Source organism: Danaus plexippus, chromosome 27 (genome assembly GCF_018135715.1).
Source record: "Danaus plexippus chromosome 27, MEX_DaPlex, whole genome shotgun sequence".
Classification (NCBI taxonomy): Eukaryota; Metazoa; Arthropoda; class Insecta; order Lepidoptera; family Nymphalidae; genus Danaus; species Danaus plexippus.
The window spans coordinates 4,992,318-5,011,844 of NC_083555.1; the positions used below are offsets into that span (position 1 = coordinate 4,992,318).

Here is a 19,527-nt window from a genome sequence, read left to right on the forward strand (position 1 = left end):
TATAATTAATTATTTCTCGTCGTGATGGAATACGATGTAAACCGAACGATAAAATACTTTTATCAGGAATCTCAAATTGCAACTTATGAATTACATTTGTATTATAATTTTACTAAGCACTATAAACTTAAATGGACTATTCAGCAGCATTAAGTAAAATTGTAACCAATAATGTAGTTTTTGGTTTCATCCAGCCTTCGGACTGTAGCTAAATTAGCTTGACAGTAGTACATTCATTATATTAAATAGACAATAATAAACAACATTCGTGTTGAAAAAAATCATCGAATCTGACGATTGTCCAATACAGCTGACCACTATTTTTAATATTAGCATCTATTTACTTAAAATATTTATGTTATTTTTAATTATCTGGATTTACTAAAGCCTCCACCTTCGACATTCATAGCCTAAAGATTTGAGTATACGTATTATATTTTTCAAAGCAGCGTGAGCGAAGTAGTTTTGTGACACCAGTCATCAGGCGTCAAGAGTATAGTTCCGTACATCCGGTCTTTATAGCTAAACTAACCGAATTGTCTATGATATTGATAACTATCGCTTTATTTGAAATATTATTAAACAATAACGTGATATATAAGAAACTTATATTCTGTGTTAACTTTAAGCAACCTATTGTTAATTTATCAATCACATCCTATTTTCATTCCTAAGCTTCATTATATATGTTAAAATTTCATGAACGATGAAATCATTATATGGACTGTTAATATTGTTACGTCAAAACCTTTCAGAAAAAGTAAAAAAGAAACTAAGATCTTTATGTACATTCATATTTTATTTCAGTATGTTCAAGATATATTGGGCGACAGATAAAATACTTAAATAGCCACCAAATGCTTAATTTTAGATGTCTCGAGTAACGACAGAAATTTAATTAGTAGCTAAAACAAGAGAAAAATGTTTATCAAGACAGTGAACAAAAATGACGATTAAGCATAAACTTTATGGTAAGTGGCAACACTGGCGTAAGCATTTATACGAGTTTATTACCAATACTGTGGAAAGTTTATAATGTCTATATAATACAAAGTGATTTATTAACTGTGACAGACAATAACGGATTTTCAGTGTACTTTGTCAAATGAATTGTCATACATAGTCTATGATAAAACTCAAAAGGACTCGTATCCAGAGCCGTAAAAATATTTACAAAAAAAATACATTTATGAGTTTTAGTTTATTTTCAATGCTTGATATATTGTGATTAACAAAACAATTTAATTAAATTTATAACATTAACATTATAAATGAACATTAACATTCACAATATAAACAATTCATACATAAGAATATATGTGTTTATTAATATTTTTCCTTTGGGTATGGAATATAAAGTATTCTCAATAAAACAGTTTAAAAGGCTCCAAAGTAATAAGTATATTTAAAAAAAAACATAACTATTTAAAAAGTCAATGAAAATACATAATAAAAATATAATTTTACTTATTTAAAATACATCTTTACATGGAAATGAGATAATATTTTGTTAAGACTTCTTATCGTCTCATTAGTTAGCTGTTACAATGCAATACATCTATAAGCAGAAATAACTGTGAAGGAACAAATAAGACACAAAGCAAAAGTAAATAAATAAATAAATCATTCAGTGTGATTATTGACTAGAACATTATGAAAACAGTTGTCAAGGAAATATTATTATTGAATGACTGGTATTGTTCTTTAAATCAGTTTCTATACTAACAGCACATGTATCACAGCAAACTCTCAGCATATACACTGTATATGTTGAGACATTGTATGTATATAATATATTTGAATGTCACGTTCACTCCACACACCTCCCCAACAGTGCGCTCTTTAACAACAAGCGCACTCCATATGTTAGCGAACCTTTTTATCTTCTTTCTGTTGTGTTGTCTCTTGTCTGACATCTTGTCTATGTTCTGCGTCACCTGTTGTTTTTGTATCATCTGTGCTCTCCTCTAGCTGAGCTTGTCTCTTTCTTCCAAATACTCTTTTTAAATATATCAATTATTAGTGTGAATCTAATTATATATAACTTATAAAATATATACAATATTTATTGTGTCAATAGTCTCCAATAATTAAAGATTGTTGATTTAAAGAACTTAATAAATTTATACATAAAATAAAATTCTTAGTATTGAATGAGTATAATAATGAAATATTTTGTGTGAAAAGGAAATATTTTGTTTTATAATGTTGTTTTGCAGAATGGTAAAGTCATTAAATTAAGTGAATTGTTCAGTATATGGAGTCGGTACCTGCCGGCGAGGTACCCCACGAGCGAGGAGGCGAGTGCTGCAGCTGCGCCCGCCTTGAGCCCCAACGCGAGCCCCACGGGTCCTCCGGCCGCCGCCCCCGCCACCGCCCCCAGCACGCCGTACGTCCCGCAGCGGAGTCTACACACAGAACACCACCTCTCACTACACTACATCCTGCATACTAGTAGCTTGTGCCAGTATGAAGTGCTCACCTCTCAGCGACGGCGAGGTGACGGCGCGCCGACTCCACGTTGTCGGAGGCTTCCTGGACGTCTTTGGACACCTCGTGCACCTTGTGTACGTCGGTCAGAATATATTGTGTAACATTGCAGCAACCAAGATCAAGAAGTTACACTGTACTAATACAACTCCCTCTCTCTGTACCTGTGTCTTATGAGCGAGCGCGGCGGCCTGCACGGTCTGCCAGGCGTCGTGGAGTGCGCGAAGCTCGGCCTGCAGGTCGCCCCAACCGCGGAGCACCGCCTCGCGCTCACGGAGATACAGCTCCTTATACAATAACACATTGACAATTCCTGACGTCCGAAATTATCATACATCTTCGACTAAATAACGGAAAGTTCGCAGAATGAAAAGGGAAGTGTAACTAATAATTAGTTGTAAGATCATAGCCACATACCTCTAGAGGAGGGAATGTGTCTCAGCTGTCAACTATAATATAAACTAAACTGACGTACCAATATTATAAAAGTATATATTTGAATGCGGACTGTATGTCACCTGTTCGTCGATCTGTAGTTGTATCTGTTCAGTGGTGTCAGTGGTGTCCGCGTGTGAGAGCACTCCGACCGAGTCGGTGGAGCCCCCAGGCGCGGCCGTAGCCTCCGCCCCCCGCCTCATACACATCGGCGAGGACTCTGAAACATATGACGTCATACACACACACCAGAATATACTTAACACTACATAGAAACATGCAACGAGTATTTAGTTACAATGAAGTGTATTTAATACCCTGTTTAATATATTACGTGATGGAATCGAGACGAACTTATTAAATTATCTTTGTGGTAACTTCGAGATGTCGTTTTAATGTATTAGTTCTGTTATCTAAGCGTAAACACCAATTCCTTTAAACTCATCTCACCGCGGTTCACGCGACCTGGTCGGCCTCTCACTAACGCTATACAACTCCGTTCAATCACACCTACAATATCAGTATAACATGAGCTCATTACACCTCACACTGCTGCATAAAAAATCTTAATTGACACTTTTATTAAAATATAATATGTATATACATTTCTATTCATAAAAATATTTAGTATTTTTTTTACTAAAGTAGCGAGCCTGAAGTTATTTTAGAATTTATAAGATTATTATCTTCATAAGGTCACTGTGTCAAACATGTGACATCTTCTATTAAATATTTAGGTATATTGAGTGTGAGCCGGATACAATCAAAGTGTTCTTTATCGAGGTATGTTTTAGGAGGCCTTGGTAAGTCCTGATTCTACTGGAGGTCAATTCCTTACCCAGATAGTCCATGATGGCTCTGAGCGTCAGGTCCCGTGACCTCTGTGTGCGTCCGTCGAACTCAGCGACGTCCTCCGCCCTGACCTGTCTCCGAAGAGAGTCCAGCTCTCCAAGAAGAGTCCGCAGCTGACTAGCGACACGTCGAGCGTGTGTCTGCTCTGACCTGACGCGCGCGTAATCGCAGGCCTCCTCATACTTGACGTGTAAAAAATACAAAAAACATATTAGACAGACTCAGAAAAAAAACACTTAAAATATAGGATATTTTTTTAAATCCATTTTTGTATGCAATGTTGTTTCTTTCTGAAATATCAATGCCTTCATTGTCATTTAATGATTAAACTGGCAAGCATAAAGCTTTTAATCATGTAGTCATTTACCAGAAATGCTTACTTAATTTTGGATAAGAGCTGATATTCTTACACAGCTAGATATTAACCCGATATGCCTAAAAACTCAAAGGAAAATAATTGAATCAAAATTGGTCCACCTATTTGAGAGCTACAATAACACATTCAGTCACACAGCAATCAATGTTAGGCTTAAAACACTCGCGTTTTGTGTTGGATGTTAGAAACAATTGTTAAGTTAAGCCTCACATACTACTTGTTGATTCAATATAATTCTAATTTATTAAAATTGTTTTTCTACAAGTCTCAACTATCAATTAACATTATTACATACAGTGACTTAAATAAGTAGAAGAATAAGTACTTGAAATTCTTTTGGTACTAGGTACTTTCTTTTACAAGTACATAAGTTACAGTAAAATAAGTTCATGAAAAAGATCTGACTTATTTTTTTCTAATATTAAGTTAAATTTTCCTCATGAAATGTTTAATTTTTTTGCTGTCAAATAACATAAAGTCTGAACAGCCAGCTCTATCTTAAGTGTTCCTTATAAATTTGCTAGATCTTTATTTGAAATAAATGTGCAGATAAATACTCAAGTCTTCTTTTGTCAGTCTACTTTGATAGTTAACGAATTGTAATATTACTACTTTGCAAATTCCTTGAACTAATAATAGACCTTCACTGACGTCAACATACGTCGTTCTATTACGCGGTAGAATTTCAAACGATTCAAAATATATTTTTAAATATTCCTTTGTCTTAGTTACAGTTTTTAGTCAAGTCCCAATACACACCTTGATGATATTTGCTTTGTGTTGTCGAAGGAGGTTTAAATGATGTGGAATAGCCACTTCATTGAACTTTGTCAATGAAAGTTCCACTCGTTTCAGTGGTAATTTATTTCCTTCTTGCATTTTAATCCACAACACTCGATTTAATTTAGCTCAAGTATATCTTTTATTTCGTCAAGTTGTTTACTATTATTAAAGTTCACTATTACTGTCACTACATCGCTAATTGCTGTTATGAAACATTTACTTGTCAAATCTTTGTTTATGTCATTTGACGTAAATCAAAATGTGTGACCATATCATAAATAAAAAAATTAATGAATCTTGAGCATTTCGACTATACTTTTAATGTGCATTAACAGATTTTATTACATTTATTAATGCATTGTTAATATATTTTGTTGTGATGTATTAGTCTTCTTATAAATCTTTCCTTTCCTAATTGATTTGCTTTAGCTTGGATTTTGTAATAACACATATATAATTTTATTTAATTGGAAACAAACTTTTGCTATCTAATGAGATCTAAGATTTGCTATCTATTCTGTAATTAATTAGAAAAAACAATTATTATATTTTAACGAAGTAAATAGATTCGTTAAAAGAAAATATAATGCTTATTGTTAGCTACCCTTGATTTGTACTTGATATTGCAATTGTATACACTTTTATCTACTTATACTTGAAGTCAAATATCAATGTATCATGTTCGTCTTTGAAAAATAACATAATAATAAGTAAATTAAAAAATTATAGTTTTAACTGTCAATATTCACAGATAAATAATATAAGGAGTATTTTTTTCTTGGTGAATCAAAGACAAGTGCTATTCTATAGTTCTAGTATTAACTATTATTCGGCTGACTTAAATACAAGTTGTTAGAAATTACCGTTTCTTAAGAACGAACAAAATTCTGTGAATACAGTGAAGAATTTATAGTTGTGATACATTTGTGTTTATAAAAATTAAGGGAGAAACAAAAACTATTACTTAAGATGGATGTCGATACGGGTGATTGTTGAATAATAAAATAATAATAACCTACAAAGTTTCTGCTTCTTAAACTTAGGATTTCAATGTTTTTCAATATCCTGAATGTTGCATTTTCAATACTTAATATCCCCATTACATAATTCAATGTTTAGTGCATTATCCAGAACCAATAATATGGTCAAACAGGTTTTTTTTTTTATACTAAAATTGCAACTTTTTATTGCATAAGGGGAACATTTAATTAAATCGGTATACATACGAAATTGTTGTAATTTTAATAGTAACCAATTATCATTAAATGATTGCCGTAACATTTTAATAATGTATACAAGTAAATACTTTGACATTACCCTCTGAATTTTAATTCTAGAGAAATATTTGTATTTCCTTTAAATTTTTTTGTTTTTATCGTAGACAATCTTTAAGCAAGTTTTTCACTGGCTGTTGGAGTATGTTCCATGAATGTTTATCAATAAAATTAACAGTCACAGTGTGCATCCAATTAAAACACAAGTGACATACACAACTAAATTAGCATTATAGTCTTATATATCTTCTATTATGATTTTGTTATCACTAACTTACACGTCTAACAAAAAACATTAAAATGTCAGTTCTGTGATAGATTTCTCCATGTTTCAGATGGGAGGAGATCACGGTCTCGCAGTAAATCTGTAAGCAATTTTTTAATTTGTATATTCAATATTAACAATATAAGTAGTGGTCATTAAATGATAAAAATAGGGAGACGGCTGGCATCCTTTTTGCATGTAGTAGAAAATGCATAATTTTCTTTAGTACATTTTTTCTAAGCAAGTCAGTGAAATCGGAAAAAAAAATCATTATTAACTATACCCTTGAGATAGTTTTTGTTGAATCCCGTTCATATATGTTTAGCAACACTCTTTTTTCACTGAAATGTCTAGTTTCAATTGATAAAAAGATGCGTGAAGGTTGATCATACAAAGTGAGGCAATTGCATCCTTGTGAGGAATTTGTTCTTAAATATACTGACATTATAAAATATTATACAAATTTCAGGTTTTAAATTTTTACTATAAATGACATGTGTTAATTACTTACCTCCTCTTCTTGAGTATCTGTTATGCTTTTAATACAATCAAAAAAATTTAGGAACGTTTCAATTAGGAATTAAAATGCTTCTCTCACAATGAAATATAAGCCTAACAATATTCTTCTTCTTGTGTACTGTTAATGAATCTCTATACCATATTTTTTTGCCAGTATTCATGCAAGTAGGTTTTACAGTTGTTGGATCGGCGTGATTCATTAAAAGGATAGTTACACAACTCACTGAATAATCCTTACTATATAACAGGTGGAGTCCGAGTCCAAGATGTCTCGCGATGGTTCAGTTCGCTCCAAGTCAGCGTCTCGTTCTCGTTCTCGCTCCAAGTCGTCTTCCCGCTCTCGCTCCAGATCTCACTCGTCCAGGTCAAGGTCGGGCTCCAGATCTCCCAGCGGCTCGCGGAAGTCCCGGTCTCGCAGTAGTTCCCCAAAATCTCCCCGCTCCAGAAGCGGATCGGCTAATTCTAATCGATCTCTGAGCGGATCGAATAAATCCAGATCTAGGAGTGGGTCTCCTAGGAAATCCAAATCGAGGAGTCCTTCGGTCGCGTCCAAGGCTGAATCTAGATCGAGGAGTGGATCGGCACACTCGCGCTCCCGGTCTAGGAGCGGCTCTCCCGCTAAGTCTCGTTCTCGTACCGGTTCCCCTGCAAAGTCTCGGTCGCGCAGTGTGTCGCGTGCCAAGTCGCGATCCCGGAGTCGGTCTGGGAGCGGATCTCCGAGAAAATCGAGATCCAGGAGCGGGACACCCAGGAATTCTAAATCCAAAAGTAGATCGAGGTCAAGGAGTTTATCGAAACGTTCTCGATCGAACAGCGCGTCTCCAGAAAAAGCCAGATCGAGAAGCGGTTCCGTCAAATCAGACACAGCTCGAAAATCAAGATCTAAGAGTCCTTCACCGAGTACAGAGTCCAAGAAGAAATCGAGATCTCGCAGCCTTTCACCTCAGAAGGCATCCAGTAAGTCCCCAGACAGTAAACAAAGGAATGAATCTAAACAAATGGAAACCGAGGAAAAGGAGCTTGACAGGCCGGGGTCGGCCGCTGGTGAGTTCAGAGATGTAATAAGTTAACGAATTTTCTTAATCTTCTCATGTATATTACTATAATATGCAATATTTTGTTTCACCAGATGTGAGAGCCAGTCGGTCTCGCTCCAGGTCAGTCGGTCGTAAGTCTGGGTCTCGTTCTCGTTCCCGGTCCGGTTCCCGGTCTCGCTCTCACTCCAGATCAAAGTCTCGATCACGCTCACGATCCGGCTCAGCGAAGTCAAGGTAACGAGATTTATTTCTTGTTTATTTATTACGATGTGCGTGTTGGTGCATGTGTGTCGGTGATGTCTTAAGTTTCAAGTTTTTGTTTTCAGGTCCCGTTCTCGTTCTGGGTCCCGCTCGGGGTCCGGCTCACCGTCTCGTAAAGGTATATCACACCCATCGACTTAATCCCGTTTTCACCTTTAACTCTATCACTAGTATAGTTTTTATTTTCATTTAATTCATTTTCTTTGTTGGGCTAACTGAGCTAAGGCACAATATGTCCACAGAACACAAAAAACGACGCACGGTCCGTCTGGCCTCAGACGACGAGAACGAGGGCGTGGCCGAGGGGAGGGAGGAAGAAGAGATCGGAGAGGGAGTCGTTGAGGAGGAGGAGGGGGAGGACGAGGAGGGAGGGGGAGGTGGCAGAGAACAACACGGACTGTCCGACTTCGAGGCTATGATGCAGAGGAAGAGAGAGGAGCGGCGAGGAAGACGCAGGAGGAGAGACATCGAGATGATCAACGACAACGACGACCTCATAGCGGCGCTCCTCGCGGACATGCGGCGGGCGGCGGACGAGGACCGCGAGCTGAACCGAAGGAATCAGCCCGCCGTGAGGAAGGTGTCCATGCTGAAGAGAGCCGTGTCGCAGCTCATCAAGAGAGACCTGCAGCTGGCTTTCCTGGAGGCCAACGTGCTCAACGTGCTGTGCGACTGGCTGGCGCCGATGCCCAATAGAGCGCTGCCCTGTCTGCTCATCAGGGAGAGCGTGCTGAAGCTGCTCATGGATGTGAGGCTTACGTTTTGATTATTACATATACATGGAAAATCAATTTCTCTGGAGGTTTAGTGTCTGTTACTTAAGGGGAATAATACAACAAGTTTTATAATGAAGTAACCTTAGAAAGTATGGCAGTACACATATATACAAGTATCGTTTTAGTTCCCAGCCATCGACAAGTCTCTTCTCAAGCAGTCGGGGATCGGCAAAGCGGTGATGTACCTCTACAAGCATCCCAAGGAAACGAAAGCTAACAAAGAGCGTGCCGGCCGCCTCATATCCGAGTGGGCCCGACCGATATTCAACTTGTCCACAGACTTCAGAGGTGAGGCCTTCATGTTACACGTACACAAGTTAGCTTCCAAAGCTCTCCCACACGAGCAGGTACAATTAAATAACAAGCATTCATTCAAAGTCTATAACATTCAGAATGACTCCTTTTTGCGTGTCGTTTAGTGCGACATCAATGTGCTACGTCTTTATCGAAATAGTCACAGATTAGATGATAAACCGTCCAGGTTTTCTTTATTGAGATGTTGGTATACCAGTATTGTATTGTGTATCATCAGCTATGACACGAGAGGAGCGACAGGCGCGAGACGAGGCCATGTCGGGGAATAGGAGGAGGGAGGAAGCCCCGCCCAGCAAGAGAACCCGCACAGAGGAACCGGAGAGGTGAGAGACATAGGGACAGGTAGAGACGGAACACAGAACATACAGGTAGAGCCACGCCGACACAGAGACAGATTGACAGACAGCAAGACACGTGGACCCATTCGCTAGTAAGTGTCGTGAATAATGTTATCATATGTGTTGCAGAGCGGTCCGTCCCGGTGAGCCGGGCTGGGTGTCCCGGGCGAGGGTTCCCGCGCCCTCCAACAAGGACTACGTGGTGAGGCCCAAGTCTACCTGCGACCTGGACATGTCCCGGGTCAGCAAGAAGAAGATGACGCGCTACGAGAAGCAGATGAAGAAGTTCCTCGACCAGAAGAGAATGAAGGGAGGGACCAAGAGAGCCGTCGAGATCTCCATAGAGGGGAGGAAGATGGCGCTGTAGGAGAGACAGAGACGACTGCCGTGACACACGACACGAAGGAATACCTCATACAGCCTTTCAGGTCGTGTAGATAAAGTGACGCTCGAAATGACAGAACTAAGACGGAACAGTTGAAGTGCTTGTGTTGAATAAATAATTAAGTTTTTTCAAATAAATTGCTTTACATCAGACCCGACCCGACGCGATATCAGTGGGGTGGATAAAGTCGGTTCGGAGATTTAGCGACACAAACCGACAGATGTTAATTATAACTCGTCCGGGGCTTGATGACGTTGTGATGTTATTTAAGTTATTATTAAGAATAAATGACTGACTGTACGTGGATGTTTCACTTCCCACTGTTGTAGTAGTCCGGGAGCCAGGGACAGATTTCCATGAGCCCTCCCAATCCTTCATGAAATCTATAAGGGATTTATACTTTGAATACTCGCGGCTCGGTCGCCGGTACAGCCTGCCACGCATGGAGGAAAAAAAATTTTTTTTGCAATAATTTTCTTTTTGAAAATTTGTCCGATTCAATTTTTTCTAGTAAAGTTAAGTTTTGAAATAAAAACAAAGTCAGCTGATCATAACGCGGTGGATTATACGTCAGCTGGCCGCTCCCACACGAAGCAAGAATGTTACACTATTTATTATTATTATTATATATAAACAAAAAATACGAAGAAACAGAACACAATTTGGTAGAAGTAATAATAGTGCTTAAATTTCGATTTTACTCTTGCTCCAGCTGAAAATGTCCCTTTGCTAAGTCAATACCTGATGTCTGATACTTGATATCAGCTCACATTTTTTATTAAAATACGAATGTGTCTACAGTTGTCTTTAATTACATTTGGCTAAACGGTTTAATTGTTCTGATTCTTGGATGACCCTTTCAAAATTAGTCACCGATTTGGTTTAAACTTTTTCGGTTGTCTTTTTATTGTTATTTGTTAGCAATTCCATATCGTGATCGGCCACTGCAGTAGGAAACACAATAGTTTCAACTCTATCTTGACTGTTATAGAACACATGATCCAGGCATGCTGAATTTCTAGTTGGCCTGTCTACCGCAGAGAGCAGACCATGTTCCGCCATTAAGAATAAGTATGCTGATGCGGTTTCGGAATCGGCTGATTGATTGATAACATTCATATTTATGTCCCCCGTAAAGACGAAGCATGGTTTTTGTTTTAGTTTTTGTATAGTTTTACTCAAAGATTTTAAGAAAGGGGTAATTACTTTAAATGAAAGTGATCTATAAACGGCTAAAATGTTTATTACGCTAGGGATTTCTACAGCGAGACAATTGGCTTCATCAACGGCCGGTTCATGAACCTTTGTGTTCCAATTATCTCTTGTGTACACGACCACTCCTCCCGCTTTATTAATATATTTCGTAGTTTTGTAACTTACGTAACCAGGTATTTGTTGAATAACTGATGAGTCATCAATCCAATATTCCGTCAAAACAATAAGATCGAAAATCACATTAAGTGTTTGAAGAATGATCAGAAAACTGTTAAAGTTGCAGTTAAGGCTTCTAATATTAAAGGTCAGTATTTTAAAGTCAAATTTGCAAACATTATTGTAGCATTCATTATAAGTACCGAAATGGTGGCATATTATTCTATTAGAAATTATCGACATCCTCTAAAACATCTAGTGACGCCATCTGTGATTTTTCTTAGAGTAATAGACTTGGATATTATACAGTGTAAGTATTTTAGTAAAGCCACTATTTTGTACGTTTTATATGTAGTGTGGTGAGTTGTAATCTTAGTGTAAATGAGTCTGTGTAAAGAATTGTTGTGGATATAGTGTAGTTAATTGAGTAGTGTAGATATGAATTACTGTAGAGTAATTTAGTATCGTTGTATTAAATTGAGCCTGTTGATAGTTTTGTATATTTATTTGTAAATAGTTAGAAATAGTTAGGTATATAACAAAAACAGTTTTGCACTTTTTTTTGTTACCGTTCACTGTCTCCAGAAGTTGCTTTGAGTTCAGCTCCGACGTATTTATCCAGATCCAGGGTTGTCCGAATGAGGATGGCGGGGCTTCTGTTTTCCTGAGTATTTTCTGTTTTACGGATATAAATGGATCCGTTTCGTACCCAACAGAATCGGATGCCGTAGTGCTGGGACCGCTGTCTCTATTCCCGAAATAACATTTTATTCGATTTTGTCGAATGTTCCTTCAGGTACAGCTTTCTAGGTAGAGCTTCAACAATATTTTCAGTTGTGGTATTTTTCCTTAGCTTTGCCGCAGCGAGAAGCTCATCTTTCTTCGCTTTCCGAAGTAGCTACACGACGATAGGACGGCCGGATGTACTTGCTTTTTTGGGTTTGGGTTCCATTCTTAATACCTCGTCTTTGTCGTGTTCATATAGCTCCACGTTCAATTTTGGAAAGCTGTTATAACAATGTGCCTCACATTTTCATTATTAAGCTAAGGGACTTCACAGATTTCAAGCTCCTTTTTCAAAGACTATTGATTTTGTGCTTCCATGGTCTATTCAAACTGAGTGACAGTTGTTTTCAGGTGAGATATTTCCGGGTCCCGAGATTTAAGTAGTTTGCTTAGTTCAGCAAACTGCGAGATGACTGGCACTAAACTTGCCAACTGCGTCCTTAATTCTTCAACCTCTTTTCGGAGCAAACCAAGATCTTGGCCGCCTTGCTTCATTTTCCGAACTTCGCATCTTAGTTCTCGCATTTCTTTGAGCAGGTCCGCAGTGATCGGTTGATCTGGGTCAGATGTCGGTGGCGTCATTAAGGTCCAACGCGAGCCGCGCAACGTAGTGCCATTATCACATGAAGCTGCGTCACTCAGTGCATTATGAACAGGAGTTTTTATATTTCCGCTTTTCGGCAAGGAAGAAACACAGCTGGGGCATCGCCAAGATTATTTATAACTACTGGAAAAATCCTCGTACGTCCTTGTAGAAATTTGTAGGCATTGCAGATCGTATGGCTTTTTACACTTAGAGCATTCCTTAGTTTAGAGTTCCTAATTGGTTTTCCACATGCAGAGCAATTGGAAGGCATTTTTATTCAAGTGCACAGATGTAACAATAAAATAGAATTTATTTGCAACAGCAACGTCTTCCCCGTTGAAAACAGGAGCAGGAGCGAACAACTTAATCAACTTTCTTCCGCTGCACCGAAATATAATTGATCGCAATACGCTCTTCTACTCTTTTTCCCTCTTTTGTATTTCAAAATTTAGCACAATTGCAGTTTTGCTAATACAAAATTGAGGGAGTTTATTTATTAAAGCAAATCTAGTTTTCAACAAATTACTATTTAAAACTTCTAGGTGCTATTTGTGTGTTATGCTGAGGGTAACTGAAGATAAGTTTATGATGATCTTAGATGCAATTATATTATCTTTGGTATCAAAAATACTTATAGTATAAAATCCATGCAGAACACAACTCTTAACTTAGTTTTGTCACTTTGTTTAACTATAGCTTATGTATCGCCACGACACATTTTAGTTAGTACAATGTAAAAAGACCCACAGTTCACTTTGATTTTTCGTTTTTAGCAATTGAATTTTAAAAACTTGAGCAGAATTTCACTATCACTATCCACCAAACCAATTATTACAAATAACTAATAACATTAATTTTAAAAACTTATGATAATTTTAATAACATTAAAATAATTATTGTTGTAGAGAGAGCAAGTACGTGCGATCAGTACAGATGACAGATCCAAACATCCCAATGTATATATATATATCCCAATCCCAATATATATATGACGGCGTAATCAGAAAATATCGTATAAACTACCTTATTTTAAGAAAATTATTTGATGTTTTGATTATATTTCTTTATGTTATATTTTATATTTCTTTCTTTATATTTAAATGTGTTCGTTTAATTATTTGATTATATTTAGTTGATAAATATTGCAAATGTAATTTTAAAAAGAAACTCATTTATTTTAATTTTGCTAAGACCCGACGCTAACGTCAGTTAGATTGTCGAGTGGGGTTGCTAGTGGCGCCAACGTCGTAGCAGTCACCAAGGTATATAAATGGGAACAGTCGCATTGTAAGGGCAGTGTTCACTTGGACACGGTGTTGGACGCACACTCGCTAATCCACGTGGCTCAAATTCATTATTGCTATTCTATAATAGTAAATTACTTTCGTGGTGTTAATCAAATAGTGACAAGTGAAATAAAGTTATTGCAAAGTGTATTGAAGTTTTAGTCATTGGATTGCAATATGAGTGGTTCACAAGACCCTAATGGGCTCGGCGATCCGACATCAGAAGTTGGGAGTCACCCGGATACGCACACGCGAAGTCGGAGTCCAATTCTCCAAACCGAACATGACAAATGGGGAAAACTTTATCAACTACAACAGCGTAACATTTTTGAATTGGTAAATTACATGAAGGCGCCCAAAGATGATGCAACAAGAATCGCCCTTCCTGAATTCAACCCGGATAGAACGGATGCGGATGCAGAAGCGTGGTGCAACACCGTCTTTGTCTTATCGAAGATACCATAATGGGAAGTAAATTGATAATTTTACTAAGCAAAGCCTTGAAAGGTGCAGCATCAACATGACTTGCGCAAAATTCCTATGAACATGCAACGTGGCCCGAACTGAAGAATCTGTTCCTCGCTCGATTTGGCAGTGCTGAAACACCAGCAGCTGCTGTTTTTAAATACTGAACAGCAGCCCAAATGATGGGGAGAATATTTCATCGTACGCATCCCGGATTTTAAGTATTCTTATGAATCGTTGGAAAAATCTGACTACAGAACAAATTGCGACTACTGTTGCACTAGCACATGTTTCCCGAATTGATGCACAAATCCAAAGGCTTACATTTACCACCGAAATAAGTTCACGAACAAAATTGCAACAGGAATTGATGCCCTTTGTCTACAAGAAAACACCCTTGCCAGTGTCTGAAAGAAATTATTCATCGACTGAAGCCAAAAAGCCAAAATTTTACCGTTCCTGCTACAACTGTGGGAAAACGGGACATCTAGCGAGTGAATGTCGACGCGTTGTTTTAAAAGAAAATTCTTCTGTAACAAATCAGGAACCTACCCAAGCAAATGCCTCGATGCAACGTAGAGGACCATCACAGAGAACTATCATATGTTACCGATGTGGACAACCAGGACATATAGCACCCTCGTGTCCTACTAAAACTGGGAAAACTTTTCAACACCCAGATCCGACCGAACGACGGGTAGATATCTGCACCGTCAGTCCTGCTTCAGGAGACTGATTGACTGAGGTGAGAGATTTCCTTTTTATTTTTTTTTGACTCCGGTGCTCAGTGCTAATATCTGTGCTAATATGAGAAAGCGTAGCAAACATTTTTTTCTGGTAAACGATCTCATAATACTGTCGCTTTGAAAGATATAGGTAAGAAAAGTTTAGTGTGTCATTTACAAATTTTGTCAACGTTATTGATTCAAAACCACAACATTGAGTTATTGTTTCACGTTGTTCCTGATCAGTCACTTCATAATGATATTTTAGTAGGACAGGATCTTGTCACTTTAGGTTTTACGGTTGAAATATCACCTGAACGGCTAGTTATTAATAAAACTAAAGTCGCACTGTTCAACATCGTCCCTATAGATTAAGCATAGATGAACGAATAGTTATTAGGGATAATATTCGTGATCTCATCAACGCCGGTGTCATACGGGTCATATGTGTGTGTGTCATATGTGTCATACGTTGTTTTCCTTTTTAATCCTGTGTTACTAGGCAAGAAAAGGATGGTACTGATAGAATCTGCGTTGATTATTGTGAACTTCATAATAATACAGTTTATGATAGATACCTATTGCCCTAATTGGAGATCAAATACAACATTTGGTTGGTGCTAATTACTTTAAATTCCTATTCATCCCGAGTCTATTGAGCGTACTGCATTTGTAACACCAGATGGGCAGTATGAATATGTCACTATGCCTTTGGCCTTCGAAATGCACCATCTGTTTAACAACGAGCTATTAATAAAACCCTTGGTGAATTTTCGAAATCTTTTGCAGTTTGCTACATTTATGATATCATTATCCCGTCTGTCACAATTGGACAAGGTATTGAGAGACTTAAATAAGTCATAGACACTCTGACCAAAGCAGGATTTTCATTTAATCTCAAATAATGTGCCTTCTTGAAAAACAGAAGTTGATTACCTTGAATATCACGTTTCTTCTGGTCAAATAAGACCAAATCCTCGTAAGATTCTTGTTCTTACTCAATTACCTCCACCAAAAACTGCTACTCATTTTCGTCAATTTATAGGGTTAGCTTCTTATTTCCGGCAATTTAACCCAGGATTTTCTCAAATAATAGCCCCACTTTACAGGATTAGGATCTAAAAGGGAGTTATTGATTGGAATCTTCAACTAGAGGAAATCCGTCAGAGAATCATTACCATTTTAACCAAAAGACCTTTTTTTTTTTTTCTCGAGGGGAAATCTTCTGAAAGACTTCCGGCCGCGGGGGAAACGCGACCGGGGCGTGTGGGATTTCCACCCACTAAAACCCCCCGGCGTTCTCTGCGCGGTGCGTAGGCTAGTGAGCGGGAACGGCCTGCCATACTTCCGCTCACTACGCACGAGTCTCAAGGACTGCGCCTTCGGACAGGGATGACGGTGGGCTCCACCCTCACCTCCCTTCCGTCTCCAGAGCAGCGTGTCGGGAACGCCAAACACGCCGCTCGCTACCCGGGCCTATGTTGCCCGGACGCCAGTTCCCCACCGACGCCCGGAGGCTCCGCTCACTGGGGAGGCATTTCGCGGGCGTAGGCCCGCTGCCTTCGACCCAGCCTTCGTCGGCGCATGGGCGCCGAAGAGGGATTGTCCTCCCTCACTCGTTCGGCGGCCTCCTTCTGCGAGATGACCACCTCACAGAAACAGACCACCGCCGCCCAGGCCCTCTCGCTACCGACCATAGCCTGAACTACTGCCGGCAACGAGAGATCCGCGCCAACCACGGTGATGAGTTGACGACGCTCCGTCGCCCACGCTGGACACTCCGCCAAAGTATGGTCGGGCGTATCATCCATGCAACTGCAATGGTGACACGCCGCCGTCGGCTCTCTCCCGGCTATGTGGCACAGATACCGCCCGAAGCTGCCATGCCCCGAGAGGATCTGCACCAACCGGAAGGTCAAGGAACCGTGTCGGCGGTCCACCCACTCCTTAAGGAGCGGACGAATCGCCTCCACGGTGCGCAACCCGGCCACTGGCTCAGAGAGCCGCCGCCTCCATCGACGGAAGATCAACGCGAGCGCGGAGCGGCGCCAACCCTCCACCACCACCGCCCGATCCCGGTCCGGACTCGTACCTCGGGATCGAGCTCGAGCGCGCTGCTGGTAAACCTCCGCCAGAACCTTGGCGACCAAGTCCCAGGGAGGCGTTCCAGCGAGCACGCAAGCCGCCTCGTGGGAGACAGTGCAGTATCCCCGTACCACCCTCATAGCCATGACGCGCTGCACTCTGTGCAGCGCAGCCACGTTCGGCCTCGTGAGGGCACCGGCCCACACTGGAGCTCCGTACAGCACCATCGAACGCACCACGCCGGTGTACAGGTGCCGACATGTCGCGCTCGGACCACCGAGATTCGGCAGAAGTCTTCCGAGTGCGTTCGCCGTCCCGAGTAATTTCGGGACTAACCCGCGAAAATGCTCTCGGAAGTTCCACCTTCCGTCCAGAGTCAGCCCCAGATACTTCATCCAGGGACTGAGCTCGACGCGGACGCCGCAGATGTTGATGCTGGCGTCCGTCGGAGGTCCTGCTCGAGGGCCGTGGAACAGGAGGGCCTCTGTCTTCTCCAGGCCCACCCTCAGCCCGAGCATCTGGATGCGCCGTACGATCAAGCCGGCTCCCGCCTTGGCACGCGCCTTCGCCTCTGCCAAGTCATCGCCTCGGGCTAGCACGAGCGTGTCGTCCGCGTAGCAGACGACGCTCAGCCCGGTCGGGAGGGCGCCGCGGAGCACGAAATCGTACCCAAGTTCCACAGGAGAGGCCCGAGGACCGACCCCTGCGGAACACCGCAGCGCACCTCGTGACGATGCAACCTACCGTCGCCCCCCACGAACGAGATCTCCCGTCCGCGGAGGTAGGACCCGATGGTCCGCCGAATGTAATCCGGCAGACCATGGTACCTGAGGGCCTCTTCGATGACGCCAAAGGGTAGCGAGTTGAACGCGTTGGTGATGTCGAGGGACACCGCCAACGCAACTCCGCCCCTAGACACGGCATCATCTGCGAGACTCCTCAGTTTCAGGATGGCGTCTATGGTAGACCTTCCACCCCGAAAACCATACTGGGACTGAGCCAGATCGGGCCCCGTGCTGCTGATGTGTCGGACGACACGAGTCGCGAGGATCCGCTCGAAGAGCTTCCCCGTGTCGTCTAGCAACACTATCGGACGGTACGCAGACGGCGAGTCTGCAGGTCGTCCTCCCTTCTGGAGTAGAACGAGTCTCCCCTCTTTCCAAGACGATGGAAAGCGACCCGTTCTTAGACACTCATTGAGGATCTCCAATTACCACTCGGCCAACTCGCCCAGGGCCAGGGCCAGGACGCGTCCGGGGACGCCGTCCGGTCCGGGGGCGGTTTGTTTGGCCTTCAGCGGCGACAGAGACCTCTCAAGCTCCTCCAGAGAGACGGCCGGAATGACCTCCGACCGGGCCGGCTCGCGTGAAGTGTCCGCTGGCATCGTGTGTGCGGCCTCCATGGGGAACAAGGCGCACACGACGCTTCGCAGAAACTCCGGCTCTAGACTCTCCGTGACCGGGGCCGTCTGGGTTCGGATCTTGTTCCGAGCACCGAGATACGGACGCCCCCATGGATCTCCATCTAGACGCGCGAGTAACTCCTCACGGGCCGACTCTTTGGACCTGCAAATAGCGTGCCGAAGCTCGCTCTTCGTTTCCTTGTAGCCGACTTTCATCAGCCTCGTTGCGAGGATGCTGCCTCCGTTGTCGGGTGTACCAGCGTCTCGCCAATACACCTGGCGTCTGGGAGGGCGTTGCGTGACGCGGGGCATCGACGCATCGCAGATCCGCCATAGGGACCGGCGGAACTTGCGCGCCTCCTCATCCACCTCAACGGGCTGATCGACTCGCATGGTCCAGGCTTGGACGATCGACGCCTCCACCCCCATGTCTCTGTCGAGCTTGGTCAGAGACCACCGCGGGAACGCAGACGTGCTCGCGGCGGCGCGACGGCGAAACGAAAAGCCCCTTGTGGAGCCAACTCGAACCTGATAAAGGAGTGGTCCGACAGCGTCTCCTCCTAAACCAGAACTCGCCAGTTATGAACTCGCGTTGCGACCGCGGGAGTAGCGAACGATAAGTCCACTATGGACTCACCCTGCGGTCGTACGCACGTAACAGCATTGCCCCGGTTGAGAAGTGACAGGCCGAACGCCGTGGCTTACTCCTCTACCA

General features: G+C 41.5%; 3 protein-coding genes across 4 annotated transcripts; 1 reads left to right on the forward strand and 2 right to left on the reverse strand.

Annotated features, from left to right (window-relative positions):
• Positions 1 to 780: 780 nt before the first annotated feature.
• Positions 781 to 5,173, reverse strand: LOC133319733 (uncharacterized). 2 transcript variants are annotated; one of them, XM_061525118.1, is made up of 8 exons: positions 4,913 to 5,173; positions 3,764 to 3,959; positions 3,376 to 3,435; positions 3,009 to 3,145; positions 2,655 to 2,777; positions 2,483 to 2,562; positions 2,271 to 2,408; positions 781 to 1,999 (listed from the first exon to the last, which is right to left on the reverse strand). In XM_061525118.1, the coding sequence occupies exons 1-8, from the start codon at positions 5,030 to 5,032 to the stop codon at positions 1,867 to 1,869; spliced, it is 987 nt and encodes a 328-aa protein (XP_061381102.1). In that variant the 5' UTR covers positions 5,033 to 5,173; the 3' UTR covers positions 781 to 1,866. The 2 variants fall into 2 exon arrangements, with proteins under 2 accessions (XP_061381102.1, XP_061381103.1); XM_061525119.1 differs by lacking the exon at positions 3,376 to 3,435.
• A 565-nt stretch (positions 5,174 to 5,738) lies between these two features.
• Positions 5,739 to 10,406, forward strand: LOC133319732 (protein IWS1 homolog). Its single transcript, XM_061525116.1, has 9 exons — positions 5,739 to 5,921; positions 6,546 to 6,577; positions 7,243 to 8,038; positions 8,124 to 8,265; positions 8,358 to 8,410; positions 8,535 to 9,040; positions 9,194 to 9,356; positions 9,601 to 9,706; positions 9,851 to 10,406. The coding sequence occupies exons 1-9, from the start codon at positions 5,906 to 5,908 to the stop codon at positions 10,086 to 10,088; spliced, it is 2,052 nt and encodes a 683-aa protein (XP_061381100.1). The 5' UTR covers positions 5,739 to 5,905; the 3' UTR covers positions 10,089 to 10,406.
• Positions 10,407 to 16,848: 6,442 nt separating this feature from the next.
• LOC133319719 (uncharacterized) lies at positions 16,849 to 19,241 on the reverse strand. The gene is made up of 3 exons (XM_061524978.1): positions 18,637 to 19,241; positions 18,155 to 18,594; positions 16,849 to 18,113 (listed from the first exon to the last, which is right to left on the reverse strand). Exons 1-3 carry the CDS (start codon positions 19,239 to 19,241, stop codon positions 16,849 to 16,851), a joined length of 2,310 nt encoding a protein of 769 aa, XP_061380962.1.
• Positions 19,242 to 19,527: the final 286 nt, after the last annotated feature.

Excerpts from the sequence above, each read along its gene's own strand:
- LOC133319733 (XM_061525118.1), bottom strand. The coding sequence starts at position 5,032 with ATGCAAGAAGGAAATAAATTACCACTGAAACGAGTGGAACTTTCATTG. Across the intron at positions 3,436-3,763 it reads AGCCATCATGGACTATCTGG|GTGTGATTGAACGGAGTTGT; the intron begins GTAAGGAATTGA and ends CTGATATTGTAG. Across the intron at positions 2,000-2,270 it reads GTGGGGTACCTCGCCGGCAG|AGTATTTGGAAGAAAGAGAC; the intron begins GTACCGACTCCA and ends ATATTTAAAAAG.
- LOC133319732 (XM_061525116.1), top strand. Across the intron at positions 8,411-8,534 it reads CGGCTCACCGTCTCGTAAAG|AACACAAAAAACGACGCACG; the intron begins GTATATCACACC and ends ATATGTCCACAG. Across the intron at positions 9,357-9,600 it reads CTTGTCCACAGACTTCAGAG|CTATGACACGAGAGGAGCGA; the intron begins GTGAGGCCTTCA and ends GTGTATCATCAG.
- LOC133319719 (XM_061524978.1), bottom strand. The coding sequence starts at position 19,241 with ATGGGGGTGGAGGCGTCGATCGTCCAAGCCTGGACCATGCGAGTCGAT. Across the intron at positions 18,595-18,636 it reads CTGGCCCTGGCCCTGGGCGA|AACGGGTCGCTTTCCATCGT; the intron begins GTTGGCCGAGTG and ends TGAGTGTCTAAG. Across the intron at positions 18,114-18,154 it reads CTCGTTCGTGGGGGGCGACG|GGGTCGGTCCTCGGGCCTCT; the intron begins GTAGGTTGCATC and ends GGTGTTCCGCAG.